At 48.1% G+C, this 18655-nt stretch overlaps 2 protein-coding genes across 4 annotated transcripts in view; one reads left to right on the forward strand and one right to left on the reverse strand.

Annotated features, from left to right (window-relative positions):
• Positions 1–1677: 1677 nt before the first annotated feature.
• On the reverse strand, positions 1678–8068 carry TMEM69 (transmembrane protein 69). The gene is made up of 3 exons (XM_073357864.2): positions 7962–8068; positions 6920–6984; positions 1678–3000 (listed from the first exon to the last, which is right to left on the reverse strand). Exons 2-3 carry the CDS (start codon positions 6962–6964, stop codon positions 2281–2283), a joined length of 765 nt encoding a protein of 254 aa, XP_073213965.1. The 5' UTR covers positions 6965–6984; positions 7962–8068; the 3' UTR covers positions 1678–2280.
• A 1726-nt stretch (positions 8069–9794) lies between these two features.
• GPBP1L1 (GC-rich promoter binding protein 1 like 1) overlaps positions 9795–18655 on the forward strand; it is a 52186-nt gene continuing 43325 nt past the window's right edge. For 2 of the 3 annotated variants that reach the window (XM_073357865.2, XM_073357867.2), the window contains exon 1: positions 10001–10109. The gene's annotated coding sequence lies outside the window, so the exon portion shown is untranslated. The other variant, XM_073357866.2, reaches the window with a different exon arrangement.

Here is an 18655-nt window from a genome sequence, read left to right on the forward strand (position 1 = left end):
GTAAATTTAATGTATGTGAGTATCCAGTGAGTGGGACTGGCTGCTGCAGGGGAGGTGGTTTTGGGGAGTCTCAGAACAGGAGGAGCTCTGTCACCCTGCAAGATGCCAGCGTGAGGGCTTTGTGGTGCACAGCCTGGAAGCAACCATAGTTACAGGGAAGGCACTGACAGAACCCCTTACTGGTCTAGGTGAACCCCCATAACATCACACCTACTGCCAGTGGCTAGTAGTAGTTCATAATGTTCTACTGCACCCTTACAGTTAATGGAAGAGTGACATGATTTATCCTAACTGAAGTCCTTATTTTATACTCATGGCTATGCTCAGGATTCTTTTGTTTCCTTGGGTGAAGGATAACTTAGGGGTTCACTCCCCCCCTCTTTGTAGTCTAGTAAACCTCTGAAATGTATTCTACCAAAATTCCTCCCCAGATCAAGTTCCTTTTACTTGCTAGGTAGGGACACCATGCTGTCTTCTCCCCTGCTGGTGATTTTTATAATGCAAGTGATCTCTTCCTGCAACCTCTGATACAAATAAATAGCTCACTGAATTTGGCCACACCTGGTTTAAGGCATTGGCCTCTTTTCTTTGGCTGGAGAAAATTTGTTTATGAACTGCTCCACTATACCAGGTTTAAATACATTTTAGTCACATATGCTGGAAATAGCTGTAAAGTTCTCTTGGGGTTGACCATACATATATCATGCAAGAATATTAATGATCAGTGAGTTATTAGTTTTCTAAAGATATATTACATGCCATCTTTTGCGTAAATATCATGACAGGGTGCTGTTTGGACTTGGGGTGCTCTTAGTGTCTCCGACACACTTTAGATCAGGGGTCTCAAACTCAAATGACCATGAGGACCAGTACATTGGCCCAGGGGCCGCACAACTGACCGCCCCCACTCCACCCCTTCCATGAGGCCCCACCTCTTCCTTGCCCCTATTCCAACCCCCAGGGGGTGCAGGAGAGGTGCAGGGTGTGGAAGGAGGCTCAAGGCAGGGGGCTGGGGTGCATCAGGGGGCTCAGGGCAGGGTGCAGGAGGGGGCTCAGTGCAGGGGGTTCAGCTGCAGGAGGCATTCAGGGGGTGGGTCTGGCCTGGTGCGCACCAGGGGCGGGGCGGGGCAGGGCAGGCTCCTTGCCTGCCCGCCCTACCCCCACACTGTTCCGGGAAGTGGCTAGGGGCTGCGGTAGGAGGCACAGGGGTCTGTGTGTTGCCCTGGCCATGCCTCCAGGCACCGCCCCCCACAGCTCCCATTGGCCAGGAATAGGGAACTTCAGGGGAGGTACCTGGAGGGCTGGCCAGGGCAACACACAGACCAGGGTTCCACCCTCCCAGGTCCTGGCCGCTTCCTGGAGTAGCACGGGCTGGAGCTGCTGTAGGTAAATGCTGAGGGGGTGGGGTGCTGCAGGGAGCTGGTAGGCCACAGAAAATAACCCCGGGGGCTGTGTGTTTGAGACCCCTGCTTTAGATAAACACTGATCTCGAGCTTGACATGACAAACCAACCTTACCTATATGTGTTGTTTAGTGACCAACTCTTAAATCATTTACCATGTTTAGTGTATATTTTCTCGTCAGTAGAATTTGGGTCAGGGAAGAATCTTGTCCTGGGGTGGTGTAGGTGTGGTATTTACAAACAGCATTATCAAAAAAGAAAAAAAAAAGCAGCTGTACATATAATAACCTTGTACATTATGAATCTTCCAAATGTCTACAAACTTAAGTATAATGCAGTAATTGTTCCATTTTCAGTGGGAACAGGAAGTGCTTTCATCCCATGGTTTTCAGCTAAAAGGGTTCTTAACATTTACAAAAGCTATGACCTTATTCCTTCCATTGCAGAACTTGGCACACCTTATAATTAAGCCTCTTGACCTATCCTTGTTTTAATAATTATTCTTCATAGTACACAAGGAGTTTAATCTACCCCCAAACATTTAAAAATATATTACGGTAGTACTCAAAGATCTGTCAGGATTGGGCTCTTGCTGTACAAATAAGGGAAGATGCATACCTGTCTTGAAAACAATCTAAAGAAAGTGAATAATGTGTATATATAAATCCTCTGCTCAACTTGCTTGGAAACTGGTTGCTCCCAAAGTAAGCGTCTTGCAAGTTGCTGTTTTCTGATTTCCACTCATGGCTCTAGTTCTGCAAGCATGGAGAAGCTAAGCAGTTTCTTTTACTCCCATTAGAACTTCATACAAAACTCTGCAGTAGCTTGACAGAAAAAAAAAAAAAATCTCTTGTCTGTTGGTTTATGATGATTCACTTTCATTTACTTGCACTGTTCCTTAGCTGCTTCTCTGGATAAACATCCGTAAGTCCCAAGGTGGCTACCAATGAAAATACTGCCACCATGGTTAGTAATACCCTGAGGGCTTTAAACCAGCTGGGATAAGTAGGAAGAACAGCAAGGTCATAATGTAATGCTACCCCTAAACCAATTATCACCATGATTGCAGCTTGAGTGAGGTCATCTTTAAAAAGTATGGCAAACCAGGCTAATAAAGGGGGAACTATACTGTTCCCCAAGTTCATCCAATCAGGATTGCCTGGGCTATTTTCTGGGAGAGCAAATCCCCACCTGACTCCTCCTAGAAAAGAGACTATAGTGGCCCCATATGTAATTTGAGCAAATGCCAGCTCAGCGTAGTAGGTCTGTTGGATAGCCATTATCAGTGGCACTGAAACAAATGGAATCAACCCTGCAAGGCCCAGGTAAAAGGCAGGCTTTGGTGAGTCCTTTAGTGACCTCATATCATGGCGCAGAAGCCCCAGTTGGGGTTCAGGTTCTTCTGGTTTCTTTTTCTTTAAGCAGCGGAGGGAGCAATGGAATCCCTGGGCCTTGGTTACACAGGCTGAGGCCTTGGTGAGGAGCTGAGATCTCAACGGATGGGAAAGAACTCTCTGCAGAGGGATACTGAGAGGAGAAGAACAAATTGTCTTATTCCTTCCATACTGTAGTTGTCTGTGAAGGGTCAACTTCTGGAGCTGCAATTACAAAACGTATTAGGAGTATCTGACAAGCACTTGTTAGCCTGGAGAGTTGATTAGTTATACCCTGCATAAAATTAAGCCTAGCTGTGGAAATCTACTGGCTTGTATGTTATTAGAAGGTTTATAAAGATTTTTTTTTCCCCTTCACGTAAAGAGCACTGCTGGTTTTATAAGAAGTTGGCTGTTTCACTGCATTCCAACACAAACAGTAGAAAGCATTACACAGAAGTTACAGAAATCACTGCCTTCCTCCCCTGTTTCTGACATGGCAGTGATCTGTGAAGAGACTATCTGCGCTTGTGTTCTTTTTGCTGCTTTAGGGTGAATAAAGAAGGCCTGAAAAGTTTCCTCCAACTACTTTCCTTGCTTGTGTTTTCACACTAGAAATTCAAGCCCTCCTTAGAGTAGAACAGAGGGTAAGTGAAAGGGAAAAGGATTGTTAGTCACTTTAAAAACTTGTTTTGAAACACCTCAAGTTTAATAGACTAAGATTTTGGATAAAGAAAGTCTGTGTTAAAGATTAACAATTAAGGTGCTAGAGCTCACAATAAACATCCCTGTGATTGCCCTGAGGCCCTCTTGCAAAAATTGACATTCCTGAAGTTGCTGAGGAAAAAGCACAATGCCTTTTTGCCTTCTTCATATTCAATCAAAAGAGAGCAGCTACAGAACTTTTAAAAAAATACTTTGCAGATGGTGACCTGAGAGTGTGGAGACTGTATCATCACCATGATGTTAGGTTTCAGAGTAGCAGCTGTGTTAGTCTGTATCCGCAAAAAGAAAAGGAGTACTTGTGGCACCTTAGAGACTAACAAATTTATTTGAGTATAAGCTTTCGTGAGCTACAGCTCACTTCATTGGATGCATGCCTAATGTTATAACTGTTTCAGTAAAGAGGAATTTTGTGGTGCATATATGATCCAGACTGTACACTTAAGTTCTGTCCATAGTTACACCCATGAAACCCCACTGATTTCAGCATGGTTATAGAGACAGAACTGAAGGGAGGATTTGGCTCTTTAATTTTAACAGCTATCAAATACCAGCAACAAAACATATCAGTAAGCCTGCACAGCAGCAGGCTTACGGATCAAGCTATGTGGCTAAGTTGCGGTTCGATGATGCCAGGCAAGAATCAGGGAAAAAATGGGTTTACAATTCTATACACTTTAAACATTAGAAAAGTTCCTTTGGAAAAAAATAAATATGATAAAATGAAACCTCAGTCTGTTGTAAACTGTGAGCCAACTGTGTTTTATACCGAAGATGCTTTGCCTCCTGTTTTCATAGAATCATAGAATATCAGGGTTGGAAGGGACCCCAGAAGGTCATCTAGTCCAACCCCCTGCTCAAAGCAGGACCAATTCCCAGTTAAATCATCCCAGCCAGGGCTTTGTCAAGCCTGACCTTAAAAACCTCTAAGGAAGGAGATTCTACCACCTCCCTAGGTAACGCATTCCAGTGTTTCACCACCCTCTTAGTGAAAAAGTTTTTCCTAATATCCAATCTAAACCTCCCACACTGCAACTTGAGACCATTACTCCTCGTTCTGTCATCTGCTACCATTGAGAACAGTCTAGAGCCATCCTCTTTGGAACCCCCTTTCAGGTAGTTGAAAGCAGCTATCAAATCCCCCCTCATTCTTCTCTTCTGCAGGCTAAACAATCCCAGCTCCCTCAGCCTCTCCTCATAACTCATGTGTTCCAGTCCCCTAATCATTTTTGTTGCCCTTCGCTGGACTCTCTCCAATTTATCCACATCCTTCTTGAAGTGTGGGGCCCAAAACTGGACACAGTACTCCAGATGAGGCCTCACCAATGTCGAATAGAGGGGAACGATCACGTCCCTCGATCTGCTCGCTATGCCCCTACTTATACATCCCAAAATGCCATTGGCCTTCTTGGCAACAAGGGCACACTGCTGACTCATATCCAGCTTCTCGTCCACTGTCACCCCTAGGTCCTTTTCCGCAGAACTGCTGCCTAGCCATTCGGTCCCTAGTCTGTAGCTGTGCATTGGGTTCTTCCGTCCTAAGTGCAGGACCCTGCACTTATCCTTATTGAACCTCATCAGATTTCTTTTGGCCCAATCCTCCAATTTGTCTAGGTCCTTCTGTATCCTATCCCTCCCCTCCAGCGTATCTACCACTCCTCCCAGTTTAGTATCATCCGCAAATTTGCTGAGAGTGCAATCCACACCATCCTCCAGATCGTTTATGAAGATATTGAACAAAACCGGCCCCAGGACCGACCCTTGGGGCACTCCACTTCATACTGGCTGCCAACTAGACATGGAGACATTGATCACTACCCGTTGAGCCCGACAATCTAGCCAGCTTTCTACCCACCTTATAGTGCATTCATCCAGCCCATACTTCCTTAACTTGCTGACAAGAATACTGTGGGAGACCGTGTCAAAAGCTTTGCTAAAGTCAAGAAACAATACATCCACTGCTTTCCCTTCATCCACAGAACCAGTAATCTCATCATAAAAGGCGATTAGATTAGTCAGGCATGACCTTCCCTTGGTGAATCCATGCTGGCTGTTCCTGATCACTTTCCTCTCATGCAAGTGCTTCAGGATTGATTCTTTGAGGACCTGCTCCATGATTTTTCCAGGGACTGAGGTGAGGCTGACTGGCCTGTAGTTCCCAGGATCCTCCTCCTTCCCTTTTTTAAAGATTGGCACTACATTAGCCTTTTTCCAGTCATCCAGGACTTCCCCCGTTCGCCACGAGTTTTCAAAGATAATGGCCAATGGCTCTGCAATCACAGCCGCCAATTCCTTCAGCACTCTCGGATGCAACTCGTCCGGCCCCATGGACTTGTGCACGTCCAGCTTTTCTAAATAGTCCCTAACCACCTCTATCTCCACAGAGGGCTGACCATCTCTTCCCCATTTTGTGATGCCCAGCGCAGCAGTCTGGGAGCTGACCTTGTTAGTGAAAACAGAGGCAAAAAAAGCATTGAGTACATTAGCTTTTTCCACATCCTCTGTCACTAGGTTGCCTCCCTCATTCAGTAAGGGGCCCACACGTTCCTTGGCTTTCTTCTTGTTGCCAACATACCTAAAGAAACCCTTCTTGTTACTCTTGACATCTCTGGCTAGCTGCAGCTCCAGGTGCGATTTGGCCCTCCTGATATCATTCCTACATGCCCGAGCAATATTTTTATACTCTTCCCTGGTCATATGTCCAACCTTCCACTTCTTGTAAGCTTCTTTTTTATGTTTAAGATCCGCTAGGATTTCACCATTAAGCCAAGCTGGTCGCCTGCCATATTTACTATTCTTTCGACTCATCGGGATGGTTTGTCCCTGTAACCTCAACAGGGATTCCTTGAAATACAGCCAGCTCTCCTGGACTCCTTTCCCCTTCAAGTTAGTCCCCCAGGGGATCCTGGCCATCCGTTCCCTGAGGGAGTCGAAGTCTGCTTTCCTGAAGTCCAGGGTCCGTATCCTGCTGCTTACCTTTCTTCCCTGCGTCAGGATCCTGAACTCAACCAACTCATGGTCACTGCCTCCCAGATTCCCATCCACTTTTGCTTCCCCCACTAATTCTACCCGGTTTGTGAGCAGCAGGTCAAGAAAAGCGCCCCCCCTAGTTGGCTCCTCTAGCACTTGCGCCAGGAAATTGTCCCCTATGCTTTCCAAAAACTTCCTGGATTGTCTATGCACCGCTGTATTGCTCTCCAAGCAGATATCAGGAAAATTAAAGTCATCCATGAGAATCAGGGCATGCGATCTAGTAGCTTCCGCGAGCTGCCGGAAGAAAGCCTCATCTACCTCATCCCCCTGGTCCAGTGGTCTATAGCAGACTCCCACCACGACATCACTCTTGTTGCACACAACAAACTGTTTTGTTTTGTTTTGAAAGCTATTTCAGAATAAAGTAGATAACACATTAGAAACTTACTTTTAAAGGTATGTGGGAACAACATCGCTGTACAAGGTGAAACATATTTGCCTTAGCAGAAGGCCCTAAGGGATGAAGAAAAAATGTTAAGAGAATCAACTTAGTGACAGTCTATACTAGGTAGAATATGTCTTAGTATAAGTTATGACAACAATTTGTTTTCCCTATTGCCCATTTTGTTTTATAAGTAAAAGGAAGCAGATCAGGACCATGCATCTTGGATTTTGTCATTGTACAGCTAATAACATGTTTATCTACTGTACTCTTATAACCAAATAATTATATTGAACTTTTACAGGGCATTTTGTTTTCAAGTCACTTTACAAGCTAAGGTCATTAACTTGTAATGCATTTTATTGCCAGATCAGGGCTTAACTATATCTCAAAGTGCCTATGAAGTAGGTAAATAGCTCCATTTTACAGATGGGGAAACTGACACAGTATACATGGTTTGCCAAGTCACCTTGACGGTAGAGTTGGAATTAAAATTCCATCTCCCAGCCCCAAATTGAATCCACTAATCCTACCAAAAAAAATTCCTCTAAAGGTGGGAAGTTTCTAGGTAACATTACCACTGTTCTTTAGAAGAGAAAAGAAAACCTAGAGAAGATTACTGTGATTACAAACACACATTTTAAAGGGGTCCACTGCGTATTACAGAAGCATCTGGAAGCCCCAACCAAGTCTGGGGACCCCACTGTAAAATGAAGAGTTTACAATCTAAATAACCAAAAGGAAGGATCATGGGGACCTGGGGGGGAGACTAAGTCATTTGCCCAGAGAGAGCCTGTGGCAGAGGTGGGAACTGAACCCGGGAAGCCCCCTGCTCTGCTGTAATTAACAAGACTCGGCACTGGTGGTCTGAGGGCCGCCAGAGGCCGCAGCCTGGATCAGTTCCCCGGCCCCAGCTGCCCTGCAAGCGCCCCCCACTCGCGCCTCCTCTCCCTGCAGAGAGTCCCAGGAAACCAACCCCTCCTCCCGGGGCGCCGTCCCCCGGGGAGCCCAGCGGCCCGCCACCGCCTCCCAGGGATCACGCACTCACCCGCCCAAGGGAACGGCAAGGAGCACGGCCAGCCCCAGCAGCAGCCAGCCTCCCGAGCAGGGACGGGAAGGGCGGCAGCATCCGGCCGAAGGAGCGGGGCTTCCCGTGTGCGCCGGGCGGAGAGCCCCGGCCCCGGCCGTGGGCCAGGCGCTCTCGTTCCGCTTTGCGGGGCCGGCTGCCCGGACTTTCTGTTCAAAGCGGGGGGGGGGGGGGCGGGGGGCTTGTCGTTTCAGTTCTCTGGCGTTACAGAAAGCTCCCCTTGCCCCGAGTTTTTTCCACCGTTAAGAGGGTGGGAGCGACAGGGTTAAAAGGCATCAGTTCTAAAGGGGGGAGAATTTACCTTAAAACAAAACAACAATGTATCTCACTGATGGCAAAGGCCTGATTCCAGACAGGTTATGCTGAGCATTACTTAGGGAATGTAAGTATTTCCAGTGATTGCATGCAGGCCACCAGTACTGCCAAACAGTCAAAAAGTATGAGTCAGAAACCGCCCCCCCCAACAAAAAACAAACAAACAAAAACAAAACCCCAAGAGCCTGGATAAAGCATTTGCATGGGTGCAGGATCAGAGCCTGGACTGGTGTGGAGGGTGCTGCCCAAGCTGACACCCCAGTTCTCTACTCTCATCTATTTAACTGAAAACGGCAAGCGGTTCTGAGTAGTCAGAATGCATTGAGCATTTAGTTCGCAAGCACCAGCTTTGCGGTGTAGCCACAGTAACAATTTGCACACATGCTTTACATCTTCAAAGTGCTACCCAGACACTGACTAACTAAAAGGAGCACTTCATCGGATGAAGGGAGCTGTAGCTCACGAAAGCTTATGCTCAAATAAATCGGTTAGTCTCTTAGGTGCCACAAGGCCTCCTTTTCTTTTTGCGAATACAGACTAACACGGCTGCTACTCTGAAAATTGACTAACTAGTTAACTTATTTGAAAGATAAAGTCGGTGGGGTGGTATCTTTTATTGGACCAACTTCTGCTGGTGAAAGAGAGACAAACTTTCCAGCCACACCAAACTCTTCTTCAAGTTAATTTATTTGTGTGTCTTGTATTTATGCCTCTTTCAAGGCTGGCAAGGGGAGCTACCACCAATTGTGAGGTCACTTTTCTGTCTCTTTTTCTGCAACAGTTATGCTGAATGTCTAGTCCTTGCTGGGCCTGATCCCTCTCCCCTGGTTTCTGGGAAGATTAGCTAAAGTTTGCAGAACAGGTGAGAGGTAAATAGCACTCAGCATTATTCCAGCAGCTGAGGAATCCTCCCTCTTGCCCTGCAGCTGCATTTTGCTGGAAGTGTCTCTGGGGCATAATTTCTCTGCTTCTGGGTTGACTGCGAAGCTTCCCTTGTGGAATGTAAAGCCATTGCGGTGCCTTCCCCAATTATTTCTGCTACGTGTTACAGTGCGGCTGGCTCATTCAGGAAATCTCTGTTGAACAGGAAGGATTGGTTTGTACTCGAAGCCTCAGCCTGCCGGCCTACTCTGCCTCCCCGCTGCTGTGGCGGAGAGGAGGGGGCAGATGCTGGCTTTCTAGGATTACAAAGTGCTTTGCTTCCTTGCACAGAGGCTGTGCCTTCCACTTTAAGGGGAAGGTGGCGGCCGCAACAGGGCGGGGACTACACATCCCAGCATGCACGGCGGCGGCCGCCCCCCTCACAAAGGGTGAGGCAGGTGGCGCAGTGCATCCTGGAACTTGGAGTCTCGGGCGGGAGGAGCAATCTGCTCGGCCCGTCCCCCAGCGTGACCGACACAAACAGAGCGGGCGCGCGAGCCGCCTGGAGAAGTTCGGGCGGGGGGGGGGGGGGGAGGTGTCGAGGCAGCACGGGCGGGCGCGCGCACGGAGTGGCCGAGGGAGACACTGGAGAGAGCCGTATTCGCGCGAGCGTGCGAATGCGCGCGCGCGCCCGTCCGGAGAGCACGCGCCAGCCTCGCGCCGTAACGCCCACCCTCAGCCCTGGGAGCGTCCCGCGTGGGACCCCCGCGCCGGGCCGAGAGAGGCGCGCGGCCAGAGCGCGCCAGGTGGGTGTGTCCCCCGCGCGCCGGCCCCGCCCCCTCCGGCCCCCGGCCGGGCAGGGCCGGGCAGCCATTTTGGGCAGAGCTTTGTTATGGTTGTGGGGCCGCGGGAGGCAGCGAGGGGGCTTGGCCGGTGAGTGCGGGGCCCCGCGGGGGACGGGCCTCTCCGTGAGGGCCCAGCCAGGGCTGCGGGTGGTAGCCAGCCCCGACACCGACCCGGGAACCGCCGGGCCGGTCCCGGGAGGCTCCCAGCGAGCCCGGCCTGTGCTGCGGGCTCGGGGCCCTGCTGCCTCAGCGCTGATGGGGCAGGGCTCGGGGCCGGCCGGGGGAGTAGGCCGGGCGGGCTCGGCGCCGGAGTGTGAGGGGGCGGGGGCGGGCTCGGCGCCGGAGTGTGAGGGGGCAGGGCTCGGGGCCGTACGGGGGAGTAGGCCGGGGGAGTGGGGGAGGCCGGGGGAGTAGGCCGGGGGAGGGGGGGAGGCAGGGCTCGGGGCCGGCCGGGGGAGGGGGGGAAGCAGGGCCCGGGGGAGGGGGGGAAGCAGGGCTCGGGGCCGGGGGGGGGAGTAGGCCGGGGGAGGGGGGGGAAGCAGGGCTCGGGGCCGGGGGGGGGAGTAGGCCGGGGGAGGGGGGGGAAGCAGGGCTCGGGGCCGGGGGGGGGAGTAGGCCGGGGGGGGAGTAGGCCGGGGGAGGCAGGGCTCGGGGCCGGCCGGGGGGGAGTAGGCCGGGGGGGGAGGCAGGGCTCGGGGCCGGCCGGGGGGGAGTAGGCCGGGGGAGGGGGGGGAAGCAGGGCTCGGGGCCGGGGGGGGGAGTAGGCCGGGGGAGGGGGGGGAAGCAGGGCTCGGGGCCGGGGGGGGGAGTAGGCCGGGGGAGGGGGGGGAAGCAGGGCTCGGGGCCGGGGGGGGGAGTAGGCCGGGGGAGTGGGGGAGGCAGGGCTCGGGGCCGGCCGGGGGGGAGTAGGCCGGGGGAGGCAGGGCTGGGGGCCGTACGGGGGAGTAGGCCGGGGGAGGGGGGGGGGAAGCAGGGCTCGGGGCCGGGGGGGGGAGTAGGCCGGGGGAGGGGGGGGGAGGCAGGGCTCGGGGCCGGCCGGGGGAGTAGGCGGGGGGGGGGATGCAGGGCTGGGGGCCGTACGAGGGAGTAGGCCGGGGGAGGGGGGGAGGCAGGGCTCGGGGCCGGCCGGGGGGGAGTAGGCCGGGGGAGGGGGGGAGGCAGGGCTCGGGGCCGGCTGGGGGGGAGTAGGCCGGGGGAGTGGGGGAGGCAGGGCTCGGGGCCGGCCGGGGGGGGAGTAGGCCGGGGGAGGCAGGGCTCGGGGCCGGCCGGGGGGGAGTAGGCCGGGGGAGTGGGGGAGGCAGGGCTCGGGGCCGGCCGGGGGGGAGTAGGCCGGGGGAGTGGGGGAGGCAGGGCTCGGGGCCGGCCGGGGGGGGAGTAGGCCGGGGGAGTGGGGGAGGCAGGGCTCGGGGCCGGCCGGGGGGGGAGTAGGCCGGGGGAGTGGGGGAGGCAGGGCTCGGGGCCGGCCGGGGGGGAGTAGGCCGGGGGAGTGGGGGAGGCAGGGCTCGGGGCCGGCCGGGGGGGAGTAGGCCGGGGGAGTGGGGGAGGCAGGGCTCGGGGCCGGCCGGGGGGGAGTAGGCCGGGGGAGTGGGGGAGGCAGGGCTCGGGGCCGGCCGGGGGGGAGTAGGCCGGGGGAGTGGGGGAGGCAGGGCTCGGGGCCGGCCGGGGGGGGAGTAGGCCGGGGGAGTGGGGGAGGCAGGGCTCGGGGCCGGCCGGGGGGGGAGTAGGCCGGGGGAGTGGGGGAGGCAGGGCTCGGGGCCGGCCGGGGGGGAGTAGGCCGGGGGAGTGGGGGAGGCAGGGCTCGGGGCCGGCCGGGGGGGAGTAGGCCGGGGGAGTGGGGGAGGCAGGGCTCGGGGCCGGCCGGGGGGGAGTAGGCCGGGGGAGTGGGGGAGGCAGGGCTCGGGGGAGTAGGTCGGGGCCAGAGTGTAAGGGGGGGGCTGTACGAGAGGGGGGACACCCTGGGCTTTTAGAAAGGCTGAGGGCGCAGCCAGGGAGACGGGGGTTCGGGGGAGGGGAGCAGTATTGCAGTGGAGGCTCTTGGCCGGGGGATGGTAGGGGCAGGAATGGGATCTCTGGCCTGGGTTGTCCTGTGGGAGGTAGGAATTGTGGTGGCTGTCAGGGCTATGGGGAAGCCCTGGCAAAGGACGGAGGGGCGAGGGGGGCTGGATAGTGAGTAGTTTGACGCTGTTTTCTCTTTCTGTTGAAAACACTATAAGTGTGAGCGTTTGGAGAGGGGGCTGATCTGGGACAAGCAGGTTGTCTTTATAGATTCTTGAAAAAATGACTGCTTGGGCAGAGGGAGGGCTAATTCTAGTGTAACAAGCAGCTCTCACTTGCAGGAGAGCGAAGTAGCTGTAGGAGCCTCCTTGTTTGATATAAGAAGATATACAGTAACTCCCAACGAAGTTTTTGTTTACCTTGAAAGTTTCCAGCAGCCTCCTGGACTTGATGGTTTATATTCTGCCGGCAAAGTTTGCCTTTCATGTTTCTCTCACCATCAGGCACTCAGGGTTCCCTTGGTGCTATTTGAAGCCAGCAGAAATTAATATTGTTTCAAACATTGTCCTGTTATGAAATAGGTCAGTGCCTTTTTGTACACTCCCTGGATGGTTGCAATGTGAATAAAAATCTAAGTATAGGAAGGAAGTGTCAAGTCTAATGAAAACTGAAAACATTTTGCCATTATAATTTCCAGTTTAAAAGTGGTGTTTTGGTGTTTATTACACTAATAAACTTCAGTGAGAAACACTGATTATTGGTGCACATATCCAGTTCTCAGAGCTCAAACACCTGAGGCTCAGATGTGAGACTCAAAATTAGATGTAATTGCAGTATAAAGCTATCTTTATCATAGCAAAGTCTCAGCATTTTAGTTGCTCTACATTAGAGAATACTAAGTTTCAGCTGGTTAGAAGTATAAATTTGGCTCTAAAATCACTAATATAAAATTAGTGATGCAGAGAGAGGTACTTTTTAAAAAAATTCAGAGTTAAAAATGAAACCTGTTTGCTAATAAGCCAGGTGAACTAAATTTTGATTTATAATTTTTGATGCTTTCTAGGTATTGTTGCTGTTTTTCTAGGTTTTTTTATTAAATGCTTTTGTGGTTTTTGAAGAAGGAAAGTAGTATTCTAGTACTGATGTTACATACGCTTTGCTTTGTAAACTACTAGCAGGAAATGAGTTTGTATAGCAATTTCTAAAGGGACTACAGGGTGATATTTTATTGCAATTGTGTTTTTAATTATATTTACTACTTTAAAGTAAAACAGTGTGTGGATTAAAAAAAAAAGTTTTTTCCAGCATCTACAAGATAGCAACTTCAGTTGCCTTTGGTTAGTCATTTTCCTCTAAATGTTGTAGAAAATATTTAATTTTCAGTGTGAATTTTGTGTGACTCTGTTCTTGTGGGATAAAGGCTGTAGGAAGATTAGAATATTAATGACTTTCACAGGAGGGATTGAAATATGCCTTGTGTTGAAAGGCTGTTATCATGATGTAACTAAAGTTTTTTAAACAAGTTTAAATTTGGGCAAGCCCCTGCATGGATCTTCTTAAATGGGTTTTTAAAATGGCTTGTATTTAGCTTAAATCTGAAAGGAAACTACTCAAACTAAGTTGACTATAAGCAGCTTTTAAACTGACTTAAGACTGTCCATACAGGCACTTGCATCAGTCTAAATCTGTTTTAAAATGACCATTAGTCACCTCTGCAAGTTTGTGTGTAGGCAAGTTCTAATGATCAAATAGTGATACAAGTGTAGTCTGAAATAAATTGTCAATTTCCTCAAGCTCCTTTTTATATGAACATGGCAGTGTAGGTCCCCTCTCCCCAGTAAAGTTGCAGTTAACAAAATTATGCCAGCAATATTAAGTTTTCTAAAGACTAGTGAAGTTGGGAGTGAGAGCAAAAAGATGTGGGGAAACAATGCAAAAATATTTGAGATGAGAAGACAGAAGAGAGAACTGAAGAGATGAGCTGTGTTAGAGTTGCACATGCTCCTAAAAAATGCTAGCTGACTATGAAGAGGTTGTGTGTGGTTCAGGTGTTAAGAGAGGAAGTATTACCGCATGAGTGACTAAGGGTCGCGTTCCAGTAAAAGGTTCTTTATGCTGCTGTGGCCTGGGGACCTGGTATTCCAAAATCCCAGGGCCTGATCCAAAAGAGGAACAGGTATAGTGCAAAAGGAAAAGGAGTACTTGTGGCACCTTAGAGACTAACCAATTTATTTGAGCATAAGCTCAAATGCATCTGATGCATCCGATGAAGTGAGCTGTAGCTCACGAAAGCTTATGTTCAAATAAATTGGTTAGTCTCTAAGGTGCCATAAGTACTCCTTTTCTTTTTGCGAATACAGACTAACAAGGCTGTTACTCTGAAACCAGGTATAGTGCAATAATTCCTTCCAGAGTAATGTAAGGGGAAGAAACAGCCCTGGCTTCAGAGAAGTGTCTCTTCTCCTTCTCCCTGCCCTCAGCATTGCAAGTAGTGAAAACAGTTGTTGCTGCAGTGAGAGCTTTGAAAAATCTTCTCAGAAACTATTTATTACTACAGTTATTCGAAGGAAAACGGGGCCTCACCTTTTAGTGTCTGCCCTGCTTTGTAGTCCTAATCCTGTTTGACAAGTGTTTCCACCATGGTTATGCATCCGATGAAGTGAGCTGTAGCTCACGAAAACTTATGCTCAAATAAATTGGTTAGTCTCTAAGGTGCCACAAGTACTCCTTTTCTTTTTGTAGAGGTGAGTCATTAGCAAAAGTTCCAAAACAGTATTAAAAAATTTTAAACACCATTCTGGACAATTATAAAGCTTACTTCCTGAAACAGTATTGAAATGCTTTTGTCTTGCCTCTGGTAACGCTTCAGCATTTTAATACTGTTTCAGGAAGGCTGATGCTGAAAGCCATTATTCCTAACAGTTCAGTTATCTAACTTAGATGAGGCCTAAGAGGTTTAAATTAAGTCTTTTATAAGTAATGTTTTTGAGTAAATATGGAGCTGATTGAAAAATGAATGCAAGAGGTGATGAATGGGCTGTAGGTGTTTGTTCAGAGTTGAGGGGTTTTTTAAGGCAAGATAATTCCAGTGGGAGGGTAAAAAGGAGTTTGGAGAATTTAAGTCTGGTGGTTTTTAAGTGTGTGTGATGGGGGTAAAATAATAAATCTGGTGACTCCTGTTAGTAATTTAATTACTTGAGAATGGCCTATTTTAAAAGAGCTTTCGCATTGAACCTCTTCAGCTGTGGTACAGTCAGCTCTACTGTTCCTCCCAGGCTTCTTTGAGATGTTTTGATGGTATAACAATTGCAAATGGTATCACAGTAGGTGGTTTTCCTTTCTTATAAGGAATAAATGTTGGACAAGAAGTGTGTGTGTGTACACACAGACACGCTTTTATAGTGAATTTTATGTGACTCGAGCTGTATGGTTCAGTTGAAATGTATGGATTTTTTCCAAGTAAGTTAATTTCTTTAACAATTATTTACTGAAGAATGACAATACTCAGGTTTTTTTAGAGACTGTAATGGAAAACTTGGTCTCTATGTTGAGCATCTTGTAGTCTGTCAGACACAATACTACTTAAATAGAAGCACATCCATGATGCTAGAACGCTGATTATTAAAACAATGCACTTAAACTCAAACTTAGTTTTGTGGTGGTGCTGAATGTTTAACTATGGAGATATGTGGTTTTTAAAATGTTGCATTTTCTGTGGCTTTCAAGTACAAACAAAGGTTACATGTTTTTGAAAAGTAACTTGAATTTAAAACATAAAATCCAGCAAACTATTAAGTAACATGGAATAATAACTGTTTTAGATCTTTAGGGAGCTTGATGCATCTTCCTCTGGGACTGAACAGAGAACTTGTAGTATTACTTTTGGAGGTACAAGGCATTTTGGAGGCTTTGCAAACTAGAATTGTTGGAAGAGTTTTTCCACAAGCAGCTTCAAAACTTCTATTGTGTTGAGGTATTTTAGAGGGTGAAACCCCAAAACAAGTAGGTGGGTAGCTACTTTTTCGTAGGGCTTTTTAGTCCCCGTGTACAATGCTTCCCAACTCGTTATATTTGCTATGTGATTGATGCTTTTTTAAATAGCTGGTTTATTGCTTTTCATCAGAAATTTATTTCTACAGTTAATTTTAAAAAAAATTCTCAAATTGACAAAAACATAAAAAAAGAAATTTCTGGCTCTTAGGTGTCCCCACCTTTAAATTGTTGGACACGCAGCTTTATTTAATAGATGTGTGTCTGGTATTCTGATCCTTGGTTTGTGAGGTCTAGTCATATGGTAAAGTTTGTGGGGGGTGGGGGAGAGGCAAGTAGTACTGGCAGTTTTACATTATGGTCTTTGTGGCACAATACCACAGGCCTTGTGGTCCGTGTCAGTGTACAGATCTTTCCAGGACATCTGCATCTGCTGTCCTGTGCTCTTGTAAGAAATAAAATCTAATGAAAAAGCTTATGGTAGAGTTCAACTTTGGGAAACAAGGTTGTTTTGCAAATACAGAAGCAATATTGGCACCAGTAGTTCATCAGGGAAGGTGGATTGAAGGTGTGGCTAGACGATTAAGCTAATTTCAACTGAAATGAAAAGTTATCTTTTTGGCCTGGACTGTGTTTCATGTGGTTTAAAATACAGACAACTACCAACAAGCTAATTAAAGTTTCATGAGTATTGGCTTTTTTCCACTCAAATGCCTACATGTTGCCTCAATATCTGGTTGTACTAGTCATGTCTTTTGTAGTAAGGCCTGTAATATATACAAAACTGAGGTTAAGTTTGTGGTTACATTACTTTATATAAAAACAAAGGTTACAAATGTGTATGTGGCCAAGTATGATTGATTGGTATACAGCAGCTTTTCAACTCAAATAGAGCAGCATGAAAGGGGGAGGGGTGTTTCAGTGGTAAACTTTTTAGAGGGGTATAGCAAGGAAGTAAGTACTCTGCATGGTCTTTTGATTTTCTTGTTGAGACTGGAAAATACTGGTAGCAAACTTTTTTGCCTCAAGATAGATTGGATTCCAGGTTGAATCCATTACCTTGCTAAATACACTGGATGAATCTCAAGTCCGTTAGCTGTGCTTAATGTAAGAGGGGAAACATTCTTATGAATACATGTGGTATTAATGCTTGAGGGTGAGGAATTAAAATAAATGTGATTTTTTTTAAATCTACTATGTTTAAACAAAAATCTTACTAATAGACTTGATTCAATAACTAAAAAAGGCTGTCTGCAAAGAAAATATAGATAGGAGGTTGAGCTGGAGTCTGTTCCTCCCTGTGATCAACCAAACTGTTCATAAATTAAATCTCTCACATGAGCTAGTACTAATGAGGGGATTTTAGCTTCCCTGATATCTTTTGGACGACTGTTACAACAAAACATAATGTGTCCTGCAAGTTCTTAGCATGTGTACGAGACCACTTTTTGATTTAGAAAGTTGTCGGAACACCAAGGAGATTCTGTCTATTTTGGATTTAGTGTTGACAAACAGGGATGAATATGAACATGAAGATGGTCAGGAACTTAGGAGGAAGTGATCATGATTTGATAGAATTCAAGATCCTAAGGAAAGGAGGAGACAAGAACAGCAAAACAAGGACACTGGACTTCAGAAAGGCAGATTTCAACCTACTCAGGAAAAATAGGCATGGTCCCATGGAAAGACCAATTAGGAAGAAAAGGAATCAAAGGGGGCTAACAGTTCCTAAAAGATGCAATATTAGATGCTCAACATCAAGCTGTTCCTATGCAGAGGAAAGAAAAGATGAAAGGCACAGGAGGCCCATGTGGCTGCACAAGGAGATTTTTATCTATTTAAAAACCAAAAGGGATACCTACAGGAAATGGAAGGAGGGACATGTCACCAAGGAAATATACTTTGGAATAGTGCAAGTGTATAGGGACAAAATCAGGAAACCCAAGGCAAAGAATGAGTTGCAGCTGGCAAAAAATGTTAGAGACAACAAGGAGTTCTGCAAATATCTCGGACAAAAAAGAAAAGTCAGGTATGATGTGGGCCAGCTGATCAATGGAGAATGTAAACTGGTCATGGAAGATTATAGGAAGGCAGAGCTCCTCCATGCCTACTTGGTTTCAGTCTTTTCACCACAAATAACACATGACCAGACAACTAGCGAAGTTACCATAGACAATAAAGGGGACGAGATGTAGATCAGGATACCTGGAGCATGAAGGGTTAATCACTAGCAGCCAACATGGATTTACTAATAACAAATTACGCCAAATCAGCTTGATGTCCTTCTTTGACAGGATAACTGGTTTTGTGAATAAGAGGAATGCGCTGGACATAATATACCTGGATTTTAGCAATTCTTTTGACGCAGTCGCACATAACATTCTCCTAAGTAAGCTGGAGAAATGCGTGCTTGGCAGAACTACCATTAAGTGGATACATAATTGGTTAAACAGCCGCAAATAATGTGTAACTATTATTTGGAATGATGTAAGATTGGAAGGAGGTTTTGAGTGGGGTTCCACAGGGATATGTTCTGGGTCTGCTGGTGGTCAATATATTTTATTAATAACCTTGGCGTAGGAATAGAGAGCATACTGATCAGATTTGGAGATGAGACAAAGCTGGGGGGTTGCAAATACTTTGGAGAAT

This window comes from Lepidochelys kempii, chromosome 8, assembly GCF_965140285.1.
Source record: "Lepidochelys kempii isolate rLepKem1 chromosome 8, rLepKem1.hap1, whole genome shotgun sequence".
NCBI lineage: Eukaryota > Metazoa > Chordata > Testudines > Cheloniidae > Lepidochelys > Lepidochelys kempii.

What these genes read in the sequence shown, in the direction of transcription:
- TMEM69 (XM_073357864.2), bottom strand. Translation starts at nt 6,964, where the DNA reads ATGTTTCACCTTGTACAGCGATGTTGTTCCCACATACCTTTAAAA. An exon ending in GTTCCCACATACCTTTAAAA is followed by an intron (nt 3,001 to 6,919) that starts GTAAGTTTCTAA and finishes TTGTAATTGCAG; the next exon opens with CTCCAGAAGTTGACCCTTCA.